The sequence below is a fragment of the Xyrauchen texanus genome, chromosome 34 (genome assembly GCF_025860055.1).
Source record: "Xyrauchen texanus isolate HMW12.3.18 chromosome 34, RBS_HiC_50CHRs, whole genome shotgun sequence".
NCBI lineage: Eukaryota > Metazoa > Chordata > Actinopteri > Cypriniformes > Catostomidae > Xyrauchen > Xyrauchen texanus.
In genome coordinates this window covers 16205350-16226796 of record NC_068309.1, presented here as the reverse complement: position 1 = coordinate 16226796, position 21447 = coordinate 16205350, and the positions used below count along the sequence as shown (strand labels likewise).

Below are 21447 nucleotides of genomic sequence, written 5' to 3'. Positions count from 1 at the left end.
GGATTATGTGATGAATGTTCTAGTTTTTGGGTTAAATATTAGGGCTTTAAAATGGGGCTTCCAATATAAAAATAATAATAATTTATATTTAAAGCCATCAAAACAAACACCATTAAATTCAACACTGGACTGTGTATCAAAGACATTTGAGACAAATGTTTTCTTTCAACATTTTTAGGCCCCAAATGCAATAAAATGGTCAAATATTATTTAGAGGCAATTTTATTATACTATTATACATTATTATACTATGTTACCAGCCCTAATATAAATAAATGCGATAATAAATGAGAAACAACCCATAAGAGATAACAGAGTGGGTTGTGGAAGTAAATCTAACAACCACAATTTTGAAGATTGTTGCCTTAAGAGACCTATTTAATCTGAGCAATAAATTGAAGAATAGAACTGTCAAAACCTTTGCCTCCTACACAATATGAAGACATTGTAGAAAAAAATGAAACTAGAGTACTCGGAGGAAATCTTAGAAAAGTACTGCAGAGTAGTTAAAATATTCCAAACAATATAAAGACCTGGTCTACAACATACCTATTCAAAATAAGTCTTCCAATTTTATATTTTATATATTACATTTATTAAATTAAGAAATTATGCAACGAAAAGCTGAAATGTTATTTAAAAGGATGACAATGGACTGGAATCATAACCTCTGAATGTCTGAATAGCTAAACTTGAGTAAATCTCACTGAATTTTAACATCAGCAAAATCAATGACTTGCAGTGATGCTGATTCAGTGTAGTACAGCAAGGAGACAGCACTGCATATACTGTATTTAGCCATATTAAAGAAATCACAGCACATTATAAGATGGCCCAGGTAGCCCTAATTTCATTTCATGGGACCTGAGATGAGCTTTTAATACATCTATGTAGTTACAGCTAGATGCTCCCGAAATTGGTCAACATCAAAATTGAAAGGACAAATTGAAAATCAAACAAAAATTAAATTGAAAACTGTAAACTGTATTGACAACTATTAAGTCGATTAGTTCACCTCTGTGGCCCATTCCTATCCCCAACTACTCTTTACAATGCAAGTTACAGGTTTCAAGTTCTTGTTATCCACAAAAAAAAAAAAAAAAAACACAGACAGTGGGGAAATAAAACAACAGCTAAATCAATATTATTTCATAAATGATGTGCCCTGTATAATCCAAAAATCCCCAGAGAGGTTAAGTGTGTGGAAAAAAGTAAGCAATACATTTAGGGCACAAGGCCATCTGTTACAGCCCATCCAGGGCTTAGAGCATAATGGCCACTGAGGCAAGCATGTTATTATGAAATGAAAGGCAGTTCACATGTAATGGAGAGCGAGTGAAAGTGTGTCACACCATTGCTATTTATCCAAAGATGCTCGTACAGCACAGTCGAGTGAAGATGGTAGCATAACATTGAACAGAGATAACGTTTTGGCTAATTAAAGCTCGGCAGGAGGGAAGCCTGCAGCATTATCTTGCTACAGTCAGGATATCAAAGCACTATGGAATACAAAAGCAACTGCTGTGAACTGCTGTGTACTACTGTGACTTGACAATTTGAAACAATATATAAAAATATGGAAAATATGGACCTGCTGAGCCTCCATCACCAGAATATGGTGTTTTCACTTAGAGAAAACACATGGGCCATGTATCCGTCCATAATAAAAGCAAAAAAAGAAGCCCAACCTGCTCGATTGGTTATGTGACTTTAAGAGACTGTGACAAGAGCTCTACAAAAACTACAGCACAGAGGACAGCGCTATCAACAAAAACATCCAACTCGATGAGAAGAGAGAGGTGAATGTAGCTATCCAATAAGGCATTTTCTCTGTAAACATACACAATAGGTAACAGGAAGAAATGGCCACAGCAAATATTATTTTGCAAAAAAGCTCTTTTTTCTCAATTCCCTTTTAGAGACAAGGCGCTGAATGAAATGTAATGAACTGTTAAACACAGGTTATCCACGTGGCTGGAAATCATGAGCTGCTCAGATTCTAAAATGGAAGTATATATTTAATTAGGTAATATTAGGACTGCACGATTTGGGGAAAATGTCATATTGCGATTATCAAGGCTAATATTGCGATATGCGATATAATATACAAATGGTATCATGTGTCAACTTGCTTGTTATCAAGGAAAATGCTCAAATAGATTACTGATAATGCTGAAATGTGTATTTTTCAACTCAAATATACAAACTAGCAACAACAACTATAAACGCACAGCGTTTTCAAATTAAAATATTTTTACAAAATGAAATAACATCTTTGCATTCCTGCAAACTTGTTATTTTCTAAATATTACACCTAAATAAAATGGAACAATAAATAAGAACATAAAAATTTTCATGAAAATAAGATTGTCCAAACAAACAGGGACATTTAATCAGGATGTAACGTACTTTCTATAAACTCTTTTGAAAAGGAAACTGGATATAAAAGTGTGGTTCACTCAAACCACTAAAACTGTTGTTGTTGTTGCTGTTGTGTTATTTTTTTAAATGACCAACTGGTATTTCCAAATCCTCTTTCTAAAAAGTTCTACTTATCGCTGGTACCTCTTGTCCAGTGTGTGATCATTTTCTGAAATCCCACTTTGCTAACGGTGCATCATGACTCTTTATATCTCTGTGAAGACTTGTCATATGGCATGACACTTGCAAACACATCTGTAACTGTGCTTTGTTTACTGGGCTTTTTAATGTAGTTTTAGTCATTGAAAAGTGTTGACATTTTAGTCATATTTTACTAAAATCTTTTGTCATTTTAGCCACATTTTTCACATAAGATTGATCTTGTCATGATAATCTCATCACTGATGCTACACGTTGCGCTGCAGACAGCGGGGGTGAGAGACGAGCGTCTCCGTGTTAGAGTGCGCATCACCCGGCGGAACTTTATATCTCTCCCGGTCTCGACTCCCGCTCAGATTGGGTTATTCCACGATTGGTTGAAGCAGCTCTGACAGCACCGAGAATGACAGTTTTGGAGTTTGTGTTTATTTACCTGGCACGCCCCCGTATAATATGAACTTGAATTAAGGAGGAAAAAGATATATCGCCATGCTGTGATATGTGTTTCTATCAGACACTAGAGATGCAGACAGCGGGGGTGAGAGAGGAGCGTCTCCGTGTTAGTGTGCATCACCCAGCGGAACTTTATATCTCTCCCGGTCTTGACTCCCTCTCAGATTATATAGATAATATGAACTTTAATTAAGGATGAAATAAAGATTGCCAAGCTATGATCGGTGTTATTTTTTCTGGCCACCAGTTCAGTGTCAGTCTGCTCGGCGTCAATTTTCACCTGATTTCCACGCTGCACACCGGAAACTCACATGACCACACGTGCCACTCCCTAAACTGAGACTGACTGGTCATCTTTTTATTAGCGGTGTAGAAAATGGGCAAACAGCTCTCAGAGAGAATGGGCTGTCACGTCCACACATGCACTTATTTATTTAATCGCAGCATTTTGCCGTCATATAATCGCACAGGCTGACATCGCGATTGCGATATGATTTATCGTGCAGCACTAGGTAATATTAAACATTAATTCAACGTGCTAATGGCGTTTGTTATGAAAAGAAGCAAAACCACTTTGGGTATTATTAGAAGAGTTGTTCAGCTTGAAGATGACATTTAAATCTGGCTACTTCATATCACTCTCGTAACACACTGGTTACATTTCTCATTTCTGGACTGTACAGGTATTTTCATTACGTGCTTTGTGTATCACGGTCAGTTCTGGTCTTGTTGGGGTTGTCTATTTTTATGTTTATATCCATATTCTTAATTCACAGGCCTAATGTCTGCTTACTGTATTTAACACATCACAACCGATTAATTAGCAAGCTCTCCTCTCTCAGGGATTCATATGTTTATTACATTTAGTCAATAATATAATCTTTAACTCAAGTGACTAGACATAAACTTTCGATTGGTTGTGAAGACACTAGATAAGGTCCAAACTTTGACAGCATGACTAAACGGGTGACTGGAAACCCATCCTCTGCTCTAGAGAACTCTTTGCTTAAAAAGACGTGTAAATGGCAGAACGGCTAATATTATGTATTCATTTATATCTGTAAAGCACTCATCTGATATTACAATTTTAGGGGAAATTATCTTAAAGACGTAATATATATTAAAAAGTTAACTTCAGACACATTTTTAAAGCCAGGATTGTAAAAACAGCTATTTTAAATTTTGTGTTGGGCAACTAATACACAACTAATATATATATATAAATATAAATATATTTATTTATTTTATTGTGGTGGGGCCAGTGAAAATATGGCAGGGCAAGTAAACCAATTTGAACAACTCACCTGACTAGACCATCTTCCATTCAACACTTACAAGAATATCTCAAGATCCTTCAAATCAACAATAATCTGCAGCTACTGTTCAGAAGACAATATGAGACATAACACCAGCTAACCAGACAACAGGGAATAACTTATCCTTGGATCTATAGATGAAGGCATCCTCTGATTTCATAAATGAAACAAAAGGTTTCAGGTTTTGGAGAAGCAGCAAGCTGAAATGCTATATTCCTTCTTTTGGTCTCTCTCAATATCTAATGGAGCGCTGTACCTCTGGTGTATTCAGAGGCAAAGAAAGCAACAAAAGGCCATAGAGTGGCATCTCTGTGATTCAGTCAGAGGCAAGCTGAAGCTGCTATTGACATTAGCTTGATCTTAGTACATCCATAAAGCCGCCTCGGAGAGCAAAACAGCCAACTAAAGCAGATGGGCCCAAAAAGAGCATTTTTTTCATTAAGACCAAAAAAAGCTAAAGATTATCCTGGGTGCAATGCAAATGTCAGGTTTCTGTGTTTGAATAAGCATCACTGTGGTGGTTGTTAAATTCATTCCCATCATTTCTAAACAAAAAACTATTAAATCACAAAATGCAATGCTAATCTTTGCTCTCAGTGAGTTGAATCCATTCAAGAGGCTAAAGATGGACACTATATAGCCAACAGTATGTGGACACCCAAAAAACATTAATATTATGCTTGTTGAGCATTTCATTTCAAAGCATTTGCATTCATATGAGTTGGTTCTAGAATGTGTCTCAATTGGAATTAAGAAGCATATGCAAACACGTTAATTAGTAGGAGTATCCACATCTGGCCATATAGTGTATTTAAATACTATATTTTCTTTACTAATAATAGTATCTCAAATAGACCAAGAACTCAAATAACTAAAGGCCATTGTTATAAAGGGGATGAGTATCAGACTTGCTGAGGTCAGTTAACACAGAAAGGGGAGATATGGGCCACAAAAGCCCATGGGTCGATAAAAGCCAATTTCACGTACATCCTCGGTGAGCCAGACTCCTCTCACCTATAAGTTAATTAGAGACCGTTTTAAACAAGTTCAGGTATGGATTTCAATACGTTTGTATTTTTTTTATTTTATTTTTACGAGGACAATTGAAACAGAATTTGCCAACTTTAAATTTTTCAAGCAGCACTGGGATGTCTGGCTTTTTTAAACATCCACGGCTTAAAAAATTACTTCAGTAACTGTAAAAATAAGAAAATAAATCATATGTATGATTCTTTCTGCATCATTTTGAGTGCAAAGAGTTTAAATAGGAGAATCATGATGTATTACCACAACAATCTTTTTTTAATGCCTTTCTCATTAATTAGCAAACATGAATGGACTGCAATTTATTTTTGGTTCCTTTGTAGTGTGCACATATGTCATCACAGACAGCAGAGAGGGCGTATGAGCAGAGAGTGTGCCTGCAGCCTGTCTCTTCTCAAAATGTTTGCTAAAGCGGAGAAAAACATTTTGGGGAGCAGGCATGAGAAATCAGTCAATATTCAATAAATATGCATGAGGACTGCATGCAGCACTAGCTAAATGCAATTCCTCTAAATCAAGCCCTTGATCACACAGAGAGACTAGAACACCTCTGCATCCTTTTTACTGCTCCTAATCTTGTCTTCGGTGAAAAAAATAAACCTTGATGGACACCTTACAAAATCTAACATGTGCTGCTGACAAAATGTCAGATTTGTATGTATGAAAGTCTACTTCAAATATACACTGCAAAAAAAAAAATTAAAAAAGTATTTTTATCTTATTTTCTGGTAAAAAATGTATCCTTAAAACAACAAAAATACTTGAGAATCAGAACAGCATGAGATATTAATTCTTGTTTTTTGAGAAATCTAACAACATTTGGTGTGGTTCATTCTCAAAATAAGAAAATATCAACTTGTTTTCCATATGAATCAAGTATTATTTCTTATCCAATTGGCAAATGTAGTTTAAAAGTATAAACATATCTAAACTTTGTAAGATTTCCCTGAAAACAAAACTTTTTGCCATTTATTGTTTTAGTTGTATCTTTAAGAAGTTTAGAAATTTTACTGGAAAACAAGACAAAAATACTTTTTTTGCAGTATATACCATTTCAGATGTGTGAAACTTTTAATTCCATATTACATTTTATTAGTTCCATCAGTGAACTGAAAAGGTACTGTTAGTTTAGAGCTAGTGTAGGTTTAGTACTATTGCAGAACATAAACCTGAGGGTTTGCTTTAATGTTGAATCTAATTTAAGCCACATTTGTGCAACAGAGAAAACACATTTCTCTGAACCTCAAATGCTCAGATAAGCTAAATGTTAAGCCCCAAAATTAATGCACAACCACGACAGCATAAACTATTCTAATTACATGGCAGCTACACAAATAAATTATTCGATTAATGTACTTGATTAAATACAAACCAATTAAATAATGCAGAGGGATGCTGCTCAGTACTGGCTTCAAACTAAACCCTCCACATTCACTTTACTTTTAATTTGATGACAATGACTGAAACATTTTCATTTCAACTATGAAATTGGCACAATGAAGCATTGTAATGCTTCATAAACAGAGTATTTCCAAGCATGTGGTTTGGATCCTAATCATGGTACACATCATATATAATCTGAAGCAAATGTAAACAAGTGATAGATGTACAGTCTGTTCAGTGTGTCTATCGTCAGCCTGTAAAACTCTAAAAATGTATCTTTCCAAAAAAAGCTTAGTGGACAGGAAAACATGGGTTAAAAAAAAAGTTGTCATGACCTAGAACTTCCTACAAGTCAGTACAACCCATTATCCCACACAGCCTAATTTTCATTTGTGTCAATTTAAAAATGGTGTCTGCCTTGACAAGGTCCATGCCAGAAGATTAGAATTGGTCTGAAAGAATATAAATGTTTCTACAGAATACACAGATACAGTGGTAAAGGGTGAATGGTGAAGTAAGCGTTCTTACCTTACGACCATCGCTGGCATGGCAGTTGACGTTTAATGGCGTAAGCAGTGCCATGAGCTTCTCTTCATTTCCGCTCCTGAAGCAAAGCAGCAGTTTTTAAAGGATAAGGGGGTATAGTAAAACAGAAAAAGCTAACACAGTGAAATTCAGAGAAGAGGAGAAGTGAAAAGTAAAAGTAGAGATGGGAGAGATAGTGGAATAGTCCAGAGAGGAGGAACATGTAAGATAAACAGCATCTGTCAGAAGACTTAATTCATGGAACAAAAAAACACAACAAAGTACCTTTAATACAATGTCCCTAGGCAAATTAAACTAGCCAGATTTGTGTTATTAGCGATTAGAGTGAGTCTTCCTCATAAAGCGATGAGGAGATGAGAGCCTGTGGTCGGCCAAGGATTTGGCTCAATAGCAAGTACCAATGAATCCACACTGCCTCACCAACAGGCCAAGCGTGACTAAATATGACAGTGCATGACTTGCTAGGCCTGCCGTGACTACAGCCAAAAACCTCCTGCTGTCTTGGGCCAGATGCCACTTTAATCAAAGTTGATCGATGGCAAGAAGAAATATTTGCTTCAGAAACAGGCCAGGCTCCTTTCAGAGCCTTGGTGCTCCTGTGCTGGAACGTGTTGACAGTTGATTTATCAGCAATGGCCACAACATAATGGAAACATAATTTTTTGTCTTTGCAAACAGTCAGGGTCTTAAACTACAGCAAAACAATTGCAGACTTGAGTCGATTCTTTCCAAGTGACCAAGTGTACCTGATCAACATGCACATAAAGCACAAAAAGCATACAATAGCTTTCCCGTCTTTCTGGTCAAGCCTTGCCAAAATCCCCTAAAAAAAAAAACCTAGGGTTGATTCCTCCCCAGTTGCTCTGGTCTCCCTCTGCCAGTAAATACAAATAGCTGGCTTCAGTGAAAAACACGATATCCTTCATTTAGATGCAAGCTATGCTGCAGAGATGGAAAAACAGGACTGGCCATGAGATTACAACTGGGAAGAGAGGCTGAGGAACAGGAGGGTTTCATCAGTCTTCATGATGTTGAAGATTGGAGATTACCACTAAAATGAGTGCAGGATACAAGTCAAACTTGCCTTTCTCTTGTCTATCTGCTTTGTCTATCTTCCAATCAACAAGTCTCTACAAGGGAATGAATAAAGAACAACAATAATAACAACTTAATTCATAGAAATACTCATGCTGCAATCCAAGCGGGGGGATTGAGATAAACATAACTGCACAACAATGAAGCCCCCGTAACCAAATTTCTTCCTAGTGATCATGTTGGAGAGAGTTACAAGGCCTTTGTAGTTCCTTTTCTCTCTTCGCTCTCTCTTGATCATTAAACAACAAGAGTCCTGATTTGTATCCATGCTGCAGGCTTTGCCTGAAGGCAGTGCTCCGAAAAAGGGGGCAAAGCAGTGGAGATGTAGACCTGGGCATGAAAAGAATCATCTTTCTCCCTGTGACACGCAGCAAGGCAGTGACTGCTGGGATTGCCTTTGTGTCACGTGTTTCTAGAAGCAGGCCTGTTTCTCCATGGCTACTTGTCCCATGGTAACAATCAAACCTGGAAATAGAGGTGTTTGGTGAAATGGAGTTTCCCTACACACTTGGAAGCAACAGGTAGGATGACAGAATTTGAAGTTTTGAATCAATTTCGCATCCTCCTCTGGTTCCACTTGCAGCTCTCAGAAATCTATTTAAAAAAATCCTGCCGAATTTGCTAAATTTAATAAAGCATTTTTCCTGTGGCATGATGCTAAATAGAAACTGTGCCAAATGGGCTGTCTTCTGTGCAGGATGTGGGCACCTCCAGGCAATCACATGCACATATAAAGAGACATCGATTGAGTCAGACATCCCTGACCCTTACGGCACCTTCTTTGACACATGCCTTAATCCATGTGCACCGACAAAAACAACAACATGTAAGGAGTGAAAGGGGGGGGGAAGAATAATTGGAGAAAGGGTGGATAGAAGGGGAAAAAGGTAGAGGAAATAGGGGGACAGGGGTATGAGGGGGTGTTTGACAACATGTACTCACCTCGCTGCTTCCAGGAGTTCGTCCTTCTTGTATTCACCTAAATAATTACAAAAAATCATGGTGTCAGAGACAGGCAGGATGAATTACGTACAGCCAGAGTCACTAAGTAGCAGCGGAAAGCCAGCAGCCCCACACCGAGACAGACAAGCTCAAACACACGCACACGAGAGCATCAGTGCACCAACACTGCCTTGCTGTTTCTTTTAATCTGACTCACTCCCTCTCGTACTCTCTTCTGTTGGCAGCGTAGCTGAGCGCGCACCTCTCTCGCCTGATGAAACTGTGACGTTGGGCAGATTGTGGACTCTGCATCGGCAGTGTCTTGGATATGGCAGGCAAACTGATGCATATCCCTGTTCACTCCACAGATTAATTGGCTCTATTTCTCAGGCAGAGACAGCATGCACTGCACACACAAAAACACCCCTCCTCTTGTATACAGTAAGCCCAACCTCCCTATACCTCCTCTCCACTGTCTATTTTATGTTTGTATAGGAGCCATTGCTGTGATAACATAAGGGAAAGGAGGGAAATAAGTAATAAACAACCCCCCACCCCCTTACTGGCAATATCCAGCCTCTCAGCCAATCAGAGTGACACGACTAATTCAGCTGTGATTTTCCCCACCCCCACATGTGCGCTCACTCGCTCTCTGTACCAAAGCTTTGTGGAGACAAGAGAAGCAAGTAATAAGGGAGGGGGTGGAGGATGCAAAAAGAAGTGGCAAAAGAGGGAGAGTTAAAAAAAAAAGAAGAAAAAAAAAGAGGAAAAGCAAGTGAAAATGCTGTGAAGAGGTGGATGGCATGACATATGGGCGGCATGCAGAGGGGGGTGTTTGAACAAAATAATGGCGAAAAACAAAACACCGCAAATACTTTGTAAGCTGGGCTTGTTTTGTGCTTTGTGGCGCTTGTAAACAAAAGGTTGCAAAAGCACAGAGTGGGAAAGGATGGTAATAAATTGGATTGGGACCTAAGCGGTTCTTGTAAATAACTGTTTCCTTTTAAAAAAAAATACTGGAATCGTAGGAACCGCAAGTCATTATTTTACGACTACTTTGACTGTGTTGTGTACTCAATGACACTAAAATTGACTGATTGTGGTTATAGAGATACTTGTAGTTATAGAGATATTAGGAACAGAGCTTTGCTCTTATAAATAGCGCTTAAATATTATAAACTATAATAAAAACAGTACTTAAAAATATATGCATATATACACAAAATATAGTAAGGCTATATGGCAGGGGTGTCAAACTCATTTTAGGTCGAGGGCCATATTGGACTAAGCATCACTGTATGAGGGCCGAGCTGTTAATATATTGCATTCAGATAGTATTCAGCAACCACTTTTTTTTTTTTTTTCACAATTTGTAACGTCTTATGCTAGAATGCATTATTTTATTTTTTCACATCAATCTACACTCCACACCCCATAATGACAAAGCAAAAACCAGACTGATAAATACATTTACTAAAAATAAAAAACTGAAATATAACATTGATATAAGTATTCAGACCCTTTGCTATGACACTTGAAATTTAGCTCAGGTGTATCCCATTTCACTAGATCCTCTTTGAGATGTTTCTACAATTTGATTGGAGTCAACTTTTGGCAAATTCTATTGATTGGACATGATTTGGAAAGGCACACACTTGTCTAAGGTCTAACAGCTGAAAATGCATATCAGTGCACACACCAAGCCATGAGGTCAAAGGAACTGCCTGCAGAGCTCAGGAGACATGATTGTGTTGAGGCACAGATCTGGAGAAGGCTACACAATGTTTTGGCTGCATTGAAGGTTAGCAAGAGCACAGTAGCCTCCATAATTCTTAAATGAAAGTTTGGAACAACCAAGAATCTTCTTAGTGCTGCACTCAGCCAAACTCAGCCAATCAGGGGAGAAGAACCTTGATAAGAGAGGTGACCAAGAACCCGATGTTCACTCTGGTTGAGGTCCAGAGATCATGTATGGAGATGGGAGAAACTTACAGAAAGACAGCCATCACTGCAACACTCCACTGATTTGGGCTTTATAGCAGAGTGGCCAGCCGGAAGCCACTCCTCAGTGCAAGACACATGAAAGCCCACTTGAAATGTACAACAACAAAAAACAGGCACCTAAAAGGACTCTCAGATTGTCATGAAATTAAGATTGAACTGTTTGGCCTCAATTCCAAGCGTCACGTCTGGAGGAAACCTTGCACCACTTATCACCAGCGCAATACCATCCCAACGGTGAAGCAAGCGGCAGGGACTGAGGGACTGGTCACGGTGGAAGGAAAGCTAAATGCAGCAAAACACAGAGATAACCTAAAAGCTGGGCACACCTATTTTTGAGCAGTTTCTCCCATTCTACTTTGCAGGACCTCTCACGGCTACATCAGGTTGGATGGGGAGCGTCGGTGCACAGCAAATTTCAGATCTCTGTCTGGGCTCTGGCTGGGCCACTCAAGGCCATTCAAAGTTGTCCCGTAGCCACTCCTTTGTTATCTTGGTTGTGTGCTTAGGGTCATTGACTTGTTGGAAGATGAACCTTCGCCCCAGTCTGAGGTCCAGAGCGCTCTGGAGCAGGTTTTCATCAAGGATGTGTCTGTATATTGCTGCATTCATCTTACCCTTGATCCTGACTAGTCTCCTAGTTCCTGCTGCAGAAAAACATCCCCACAGGCATGATGTTGCCACCACCATGCTTCACTGTAGGGATTGATGAGTGGTGCCTGGTTTCCTCCAGACATGATGCTTGCAATTCAGGCCAAAAAGTTAAATCTTTGTTTCATCAGACCAGAGAATTTTGTTTCTCATTGTCTGAGAGTCCTTCAGGTGCCTTTTGGCAAACTCCAGGCGGGCTGTCATGTGCCTTTTACTGAGGAGTGACTTCCGTCTGGCCACTCTACCATACAGGCCTGATTGGTGGAGTGTTGCAGAGATGGTTGTTCTTCTGGAAGGTTCTCCTCTCTCCACAGAGAAATGCTGGAAATCTGTCAGAGTGACCATCAGGTTTTTGGTCACCTCCCTGACACTGGCCATTCTCCCCCGATCACTCAGTTTGGCCGGGCGGCCAGCTCTAGGAAGAGTCCTGGTGGTTCCAAACTTCTTCCATTTAGGGATGGGAGGCCACTGTGCTCATTGGGACCTTCAATGCTGCAGATATTTTTCTGTACCCTTCCCCAGATCTGTGCCTCGATACAATCCTGTCTCAGAGGTCTACAGACAATTCCTTGGACTTCATGGCTTGGTTTGTGCTCTGACATGCACTGTTAACTGTGGGACCTTATATAGATAGGGGTGTGCCTTCCAAATCATGTCCTATCAACTGAATTTACCACAGGTGGACTCCAATCAAGTTGTAGAAACATCTCAAGGATGATCAGTGGAAACATGATGCACCTGAGCTCAATTTTGAGTGTCATGGCAAAGGTTGTGAATACTTATGTACATGTGATTTTTTTTTTTTTATTTTTAATAAATTTGCAAATATTTCAAACAAACTTCTTTCACGTTGTCATTATGGGGTATTGTAGAATTTTTAGGAAAATAATGAATTTAATCCATCTTGGAATAAGGCTGTAACATAACAAACTGTGGAAAAAGTGAACTGCTGTGAATACATTCCGGATGCACTGTATATAAGGGAGGTTAATTAAATGGAGGTTCCATTAATTAGTAGCAGAGAATCAAGGAACAATACTGACAGAAAAAGACAACCACTCACTGCTCTGGGCTGAATAGGTTAAGCAAATCGTCTAAAATCGAACATTAATGCAAAGAAACCGTTTTTACTTTAAATTGCAAACCCGCTTAGTAAAACCAATAATTCTGGAAATAATAGAATAGTTATTACTTATATTTATCCTTATACGGGTCCATGTTGTCATTATTGCCACGAGAGACTTGCACAAACTTCACAGTGGGATGGGTTGCCATGGCACTGTTGTGAAGACATGAGGGGCATTCACTGATAGGTGTGCATTCGCAAGTGCTGAATGTCGTGCGTAATTAAAAGAATTTCATCATATCGATGCAAAAGCTTAAATGAACGTGAATGTTTTTAAGTATTTTTTTTACCCCATCAAATTATCCAAATTTGGAGTTCAACATGTTTGACAAACCCTGCTATAGGGTATAATATAGTTAGGATAAATTATTAGGTTCTTCTTAAAGTAATGAAAGAATTGATACTGGAACTCTTAAGGAATCATTTGTTCCATTTCTTATGAATAACTTCCCTAGTAATAAACCAAAAAAAACAGTATGACTGGAACACTCATTATATCCCTATGTGTTAGTCAGGCCAATGGCTTTGTGTTCTCACAGAGAGGGCGGCCAACCTTTGAGCCTAACAACTTCCCCCAAAGAGAGATTCTAATGAAGTGCAGAGCACAAAACACAAAAATATTGCAAATTATTCCCAAAAATCCAGAGGGGTAGCAAAAAAGACCTAAGTTATAGAGCGAGTTTAATAAAAACCATACATTTCAGTGTGTTAAAATATCTCACAGCCTGAGAAATTTAAACTGTGACACTTGACAGTTAATTACTTAAATATATATATGTTGGGGGGCATAAGAAAATGGTTTGAGTTCCAGGGCTGAGAAAGAATGTTATAAGGAACATTGCTAACACCGTCCTACATTACAGAGAAATACTAAACCGTAATAATGACCCTTTAAAATATACATTTTACAAGCGCACACACGAAGCAAGTCGCAGTGACACAGGTAAAAACTGTAATGATTCTTAATGTGTCAGAAAAACCAGCAAGGAGACTGCATGAACATATTGTTAATTTAAAGAGAGAAATTAGGCTTATGCTGACAGAAGATGATCTCTGTGATTAACGATGGTCAGAGAGATCGCCAGTAGCTGATGCCTTTGATGATGTCAAGATGACATTTGGCTCGTTTTCCCATTGATCTATTAAATTATTATTATTATAAAATGTATATTACAAATAATTTGCCCTTGGACACTAAGACACTCGCTTGAAGAAACACACTTTATAATATTATTAAGTCAATGACAGAAAAGCCATTTATGCGCATGTATGACGTGCTTCTAGGGATCTCACTATTTGTTTCTGCAGTCCAAATTGTTTTTTATGAGTGCTGCAAATGACCTCAGACATCTCACCTCAGGAGGTGCTTTGAGTTCAGTTCAGTTTATTTACACAGATCCGTTAATTGTGAACGTAACTCTGCAGCTTGTAAAATAATACAAACTATATAAAATACAAAAACACATTCAGCTCGAACCATGATTTAAATTTCAGTGATTATCATCATAATTATTATTTTTACATTTCTAATTGTTTTTATGCCTTCATTTGTGTAAGCAATTTTCTGCCTGCATGTTTTGACGGATTCTTGCCAACGGTAAATGGAAAGGTGGTTATGTGTGTATATATATATATATATATATATATATATATATATATATATATATATATATATATATATATATATAATTGTATCACTTTATTATTTATTTGCTTTTTTGTTTGGAGTGCAATTTGTTTTAAATTTTTATAAATGAATTATGTAATTTTCAATGCAAAATCACTAAAACAAGAATATTTAATATCGTGGAGGGAACAAAATAAATTGTATCACACACATGATATAATTTTCCTGGATAACGAAATACCCGACAGGTAGAGAGTGCACAGATGAAGTAGCTTCATTGCCAGAGAGATGTTGTCAGCTGTTGTAAAGCCATCTTTCAACACACATTTTAAAGGCACATTTAAATGGTTCATTTGAACTTTTACTTAAAATAAATATAAAATAAAGTTCAAAGTTTGAAATCAAGGTGTCTTGCTTTAATTTCTACGCATAACCCTAATCCTGCACAATGAAAATTATCTGATAGTACCACTTAGCCTCCAACCAGTGGTAATGGTGTTCGTCATTTTGAGTTTGAGCGGAAAAGTGTTTTAGACAGTTAAAAGTCAAGTAATTTGTAATGTGATTACTTTTTCAATTAAGTAATTAGTAAAGTAGTCTGATTACAATTTGATTATTAGTAATTTGTAGTGGATTACTATTTTTAAGTAATTTACCCAACACTGGTCTCCGAAAACCGATTAACAGATCAGCTATTATCGCAAGTTCCTTTTATCGCATAAAACTATGATTACATTTTTTTGTGAACATTTTTTATTAAATGTAATTTAATATAAAGATGTAAAAAGGTTGAATAATAATTAAAAGAAATAGCTTTCCTTAAGTATCATGATGACAAACACCACAAAGTTATAGCAAAACATTTAGTAAAGGATTTATATTCGGTTTGTTTTTTTTCCAGACACTCCGTCTCCCTGCCTATCCCTTCAGGATGTGAGCAAATGATCATTTCCTCACTCTTCAAACACTGTCACTGAACCAAGGCCTAATCTCGTCTCACTGAAGCACAGAGTACACAGGTTGCTTGAATTTTAGTATATTTTTGTGTGGGTGGGTACGAAAGCAACAACTCAAAGTAAACATGCGCAGCCTGAGGACAAATGACCTGCCTTTGATTTCCGGGTCGACACACTGATAAAGTACACTCCGTAAACTGATAGAGTGCACTTCAGTCTCCCACTGGAAAAGGAGTTTTGTGCATGAAGCACAGCTCTGAGTGAAGAGAAGGTTAGGGAGAACAGGCAAGGTGACTGGACCCCTGCCTAGCTGGCTTCAGGAATAAGGATTTTAACAGAGAAGTGTAGGTGGTGTTGCATCGTAAAGGTGTTCTCCACGTACACCTAGGGTTTCTCAACAAACACACTTTCCTTGAGTTAAGATGGGAAATCAAGGACAAATCCTTTTTGCTGTGCCAACAATGTTTCTTTCTGGAGCCTAAATAAACACTTGTAAGATCAGCTTAATTACCTCTTCCTACAACGTGTTCGCCAACATCCCCCTTTCATAACACCAAGGGGTTTAAAAACATCATTATTTACTCTTCAGCAATGTTCTTTTATTGGTTTTTGATTCGGTGGAAATAAAATGCATTTAAAGGTGCAGTACGCAATTTGAGTCATTCTGGAAGTTCAACGAAATGCAGTTGAATTAGACATGCCCCCTCTTTTCAACTCTTTTCAACCTTTTTCAACTGTTATGAATCTAAAGATCACGTTAAACCTGAATGAACCGCTTCAACTACTACACAATGAAAACGTACAAAATGATTGACAGGCAGAAAGCACATCAAAGTCTTCTGATTGGCTGATCAAAGAATGTGACCACAGGCTGTTTACACAGTCTAGCACTCATATCAGTCTAGAGATATCTCAGGACACTTATTTCAGTGATATCTTTCAGGGAGAAGGAACATTCTCAGCATACCATTCCATAAAAAAAACACCTTTAAGTTGAACGACTTATTGAAATTGTTGCTTTGAATGTTTCATTATCAATTAGCATAGATCTTTCTGTAGTTGGTTTGCAAAAAATATTTAGAGAAAATCATGAGAAAGGTTGTGAAAAATGAATATATATATATATATATATATATATATATATATATATACATACATATACATATACATATACATACATGCATGCATACACACATATACACACACACATACACATTTACTTCTTACATGAAGATTTTTGCCACAAAATTTGGTTGCCACAATTCAGTCTTTAAACACAAAGGCTCATGTGAAATGCACTTTTCTTCAGAAAGATTTGCAAATCCACATAAACTGTACTGAGCCACAAAATTAATTCCACCCACTTACTTAAAATTGACAAAGAACAAGCCTAAAAACAAATTCAATCAAATGCATTGATTTGTCCATTCATCTCATTCTAACTAGCTTTTGAGATATCCACGATTTTAGTGAAATTTAGAATCTCTGCTCCAGTGATGCAGACTGGCCTTAGGGTAATGTTAGAGGTCATTTTAGATAACTAGAAGCCCAGCAATATGCAACCCATTACAGGTCTTACTGTTTCATTTGAACTGAATGGTCAGTGTAAAGAAAATATTTCAGACTGTACAATTAGCTTAGGCCAGTCTGTGATGAAATGCATATCTGCTCTATTATCAGCCATTTTACCAAATGTTTCATTCTTCTTCATTACAGGCCAGTTTTCAGACTTATGCCTAGCTCAGACTGAAAGATAAAAAAAACAAAAAAAACAACATCAATTAAAATTTTTAAAGGGACAGTTTACCCCCAAAAATATAAATTTTTATTCACCTTCATGTTGTCTTAAACCCATATGACTTTCTTCCATGAAACTCAAAAAGGTTTGCTGGCAGAATGTCAAGCTGCTTTTTTCCACAGCTGTCCCTGGTCCCCATCCACTTTCATTGTATGGACATTCTAGTAAATATCTCCCTTTCATGCAGGTTTGTAATGACATACTGATATAGGGCAAGTAAATGTTGACAGAATTTTCATTATGGGGTGAACTATCCCTTTAGCATTACTCATGTGTCACAACTGTGGGCAAAAGAGACCTCACTGCTATACCACACAGCCAAAGAGCCAAGACTGATGATGCATTTGACAGGACCTGAAACTCAAATGATTGCTTTGTGGGCTGCAATTCAAACAAACACAGCAAAAAAAAAAAAAAAAAAAAACATATTTTGCTGTTTTGGATCAGTGACTTCAAATGGAAAGTTCTTGGGACTAAGCATTAAAAGATCAGAGCCTTGAGACATGGTCACAGTTTACTGATGGCGAAGTGGATACCTTCTGCCAAACAGCAAGCTGGGAATTGGAACCTCTGTCACAGAAAACAATCCAGCTGAGCCCTTCCCTCTCCTCCGGCTACACAAGATAATTCAGCTGTCAATCAAAACCTTGGTACACCCTGAATGAGCCATTAGAGAGAATCATGTCATAAGGTATGAGCAAAGAATTGTTTTCATGCATTCAAGAAATCAATGTCCTCAACAGCAGCAATATAAACATAATTACATATAATTTGTACTTTTTGCTTCTACAGTAGTCTATGGCATTATAAATACATAATAAGCACATACGTTTATAAGAAGCAGTGTCCTTCTAAGAGAGCAAATGCCCTAAAAATCCCTGCTGGATGCTACAGTGATTGGAATTCTAAAAACTCAGAGGACAAGTTATTCAAAAGGGGTCATAGCTGCAACATATTGTGACATAACCTCCCTGTGTGGCTTACTTAACAATATGGGGCAAAAGGCAGTTGTGATGCTGCATTGGTTTTGTGTAAATTAAATGCACCACCAGAGTGGCCTTAAACTTTGTTGTGGTCACGAAAGAGATTAATGATATGAAATTAAGTTTCATATTTAAAAGAATAACTTCATATTCTCATTCATTTCATATTTCTATATTCATAAATGTATATTTAAATTATTCATATCATAAAATTTTTATGCAATTTTAATCACTGTGTAAATGCATTTATGCCTGCTCTGAGCAATATTAAACCGTCTGTTTAAACACCTAAATGTCACTTCAGATACAGCTTAATGCCACCTTTGCAGTGTAAAGATGGCTTAATACAATTCTAGAACTCTAAAAATACAACTCTTAATACACATCTAAAAATGTAGATACATATACATACAGTACACACACACACACACACACACACACACACACACGTATACATAAACGGAAATTAGAATACGTAAAAATAAAAACATTAGGGCTGTGAATCGATAAAAATTTTTTAAACTAATTAGTCACACAGTTTTCTTTGATTAATCATGATTAATTATGGTACATTATAATACCGCATAATCATATTTAATTTATACATTGTCTCAAATAACTTGCAAAAAATTGGTTAGTCATCATTTATTTTAATTATTTAAATATGTTCTTTAAATGATTTTAAAAAAATTGCCAGTCGAGTTAATCAGACATATTTCTTTATATTTCCATAAATCTTTTATAAAGGTATATGTTTACATACCATAAAATAAATCAAGCGTGTGCCTCCTGTAAATTTATTTATAGCCACAGGAAGTGTGAAAAAACAATAGTGAAATTTAGGTGTTAAATTTCCCAGCCTTAAAATTATTATTTTTATTTTTTTTAAATCCCCAAATATTTACTTAAAGATTCTCTAAAATATCTGAAAACAAATAAGAGGTGGACAATAAGCAAGAATGTATTTCATAATTTCCTTGGAATTTTTGGCGATAACAATACTGTATGAAACTATATACATTTTGTTTATGGAAAAGTGATTAAAAAGCTTCTTAAAACATGGGGAAAAACATTTTGCCAAAAAAACAAATATTGTAATGGTCTCAAACAGCGAAATATTGGTCGATTTATTGTCTGAGCCGATCACTTTTGTTCACCCACCTCAGGAAATGCCTTTTTTCACAGCAAGTCAAAAATTCAGTCCAACTGTATGTCCAAACTTATGATTACGCCATTGCATCACTGCTTAAGACTAAGGTAGGCCAATCATAAAAATCTAAACCTCCCAAGAGAGTTAAAAAGCAGAGCAAATCAGGATGTAATTTGGACCTCGCTATTCTTTTGTTGTTTTATCTGGCATCTGAAGAGTCTGAAAACTAAGCTCATTATTTCTGTTTCTCTACTCCCCATGTCTTCTGTATTTCTGCCTACCATCCTATTACAGACGGACGCACAGCCATGTGTAAACCAGGAAATCACTTCTTGGTGATAATAGTGAACCATGGGCAACAGATAGCCTGGGAAGATGAATCACTTTCTTCTCCACAGGAAAACATCAGCTAGACCAATTGGCAATGTGTTTGATCTCTAAATTATTTTATTTTATTCTTCTCCATTTTCATTGTCAGGCTTTCTGAGCCATTATCAGTGTGGGCTGATCTATCATATAAGGAAAATTGACCGTAAAATGGATGATCACAAAAAGCTAACATCTTACAGTTTGTAATCAGCTAACAGCATGCAGAGGAATATGTTCTCATGCTAATAATTTTGAGTAATGCTCTGGTGGATTAAGAAAAATGAACATTCAGTTCATTAGTCCTCAGGGCTGTGAGAATTTATGAGGTAGTCCATCAAAGGCAGCCACCCATGGTAATCAATAAGCTGTCAGGGATGGAGAGTAGGCTTGTCACATAAGAGAATAGACTGATGATGGTGCTCTTGCCAGCCCATGGGCATCTTAACAGTAAGTGAAAATTGGTGGCCGTTAAAGGTGTTGTTCAACCCAAAAAAATTTATTCTGTCAACATTTGCTCACCCTCATGTTGTTCCAAACACAAAAGGAGATGTCAGGCAGAATAGTAGAGTTACAGCCTCAGTCACCAGTCACATTTCTTGTGTGTAAATGGTAAAAGGTGACTGAGGCCTAACATTTCCTTTTTTTGTTCCATGTCAAAAAGTCACACAGGATTAAATCAACATGATCCAAGTTAATGATACAAAAATGTAAGTGGAATCCGCACACCAGACCGATTCAAATTTAAAAAGAATGAGGCTTGAAGTCCAAAATCCAATAAGAAATAAGTTTGTTCATATAGCTTTGTGCTTCCATATGAAAAATTCTATATCAGCTAATGCTGTAAATTATATAGGGATCTTTCCAATTGGGAAGTCCATTATCCTGTAGAACAGTTGTAATGAAACAAACAGACCCTTTTCAAAAGACACCTTTACACATTTGAACACATTACTATGGCCAAAAATCTAATGAAAATCTCTCTCTCATGTAAATGACAGAAGAGATTGTCCTGAAACTGGTAACGACAGAGAAGGTAAATGGGATCGGGATATGTTGCAAGACGGACTTGGTCCTACACATACAACCCCTTGTAGGAACTCTCCACAGACAAACAGACCAGTGAATTCTGACTACAGTCTCTAAGACAGGCTACCCTACTTCAAGCAATGGAGACCATTCTTGAGGAATTTTGAGAATTTTCTTGTACTGAAACCCAGTTAATCACATGATAGTTGATTGAATAAATCAAATAACGTGTTTCAAGCTTTCTTTGCCATGATCATTGAACGTGGGAGTTTTCTGACGCCCTACACAGTCACAGATCTGCTCCACTTCTGGTGTGTAATATATTTTCACTGTGGGCATGCAAAAGGGATTATGTTCCTGCTGCAATAAGAGGTTAATCCATCCCATACTGGGTGTAAGAA

General features: G+C 37.2%; 1 protein-coding gene across 3 annotated transcripts in view; it reads right to left on the bottom strand.

Annotated features, from left to right (window-relative positions):
* The window catches only part of LOC127627740 (poly [ADP-ribose] polymerase tankyrase-1-like), a 130967-nt gene that overhangs the window by 65696 nt on the left and 43824 nt on the right, over nt 1-21447 (bottom strand). For all 3 annotated transcript variants that reach the window (XM_052104260.1, XM_052104261.1, XM_052104262.1), the window contains 2 exons: nt 9360-9396; nt 7305-7380 (listed from right to left, as the gene is read on the bottom strand). In XM_052104260.1, coding sequence (XP_051960220.1) covers nt 7305-7380; nt 9360-9396 — 113 coding nt within the window. The remainder of the gene's footprint in view (nt 1-7304; nt 7381-9359; nt 9397-21447) is intronic.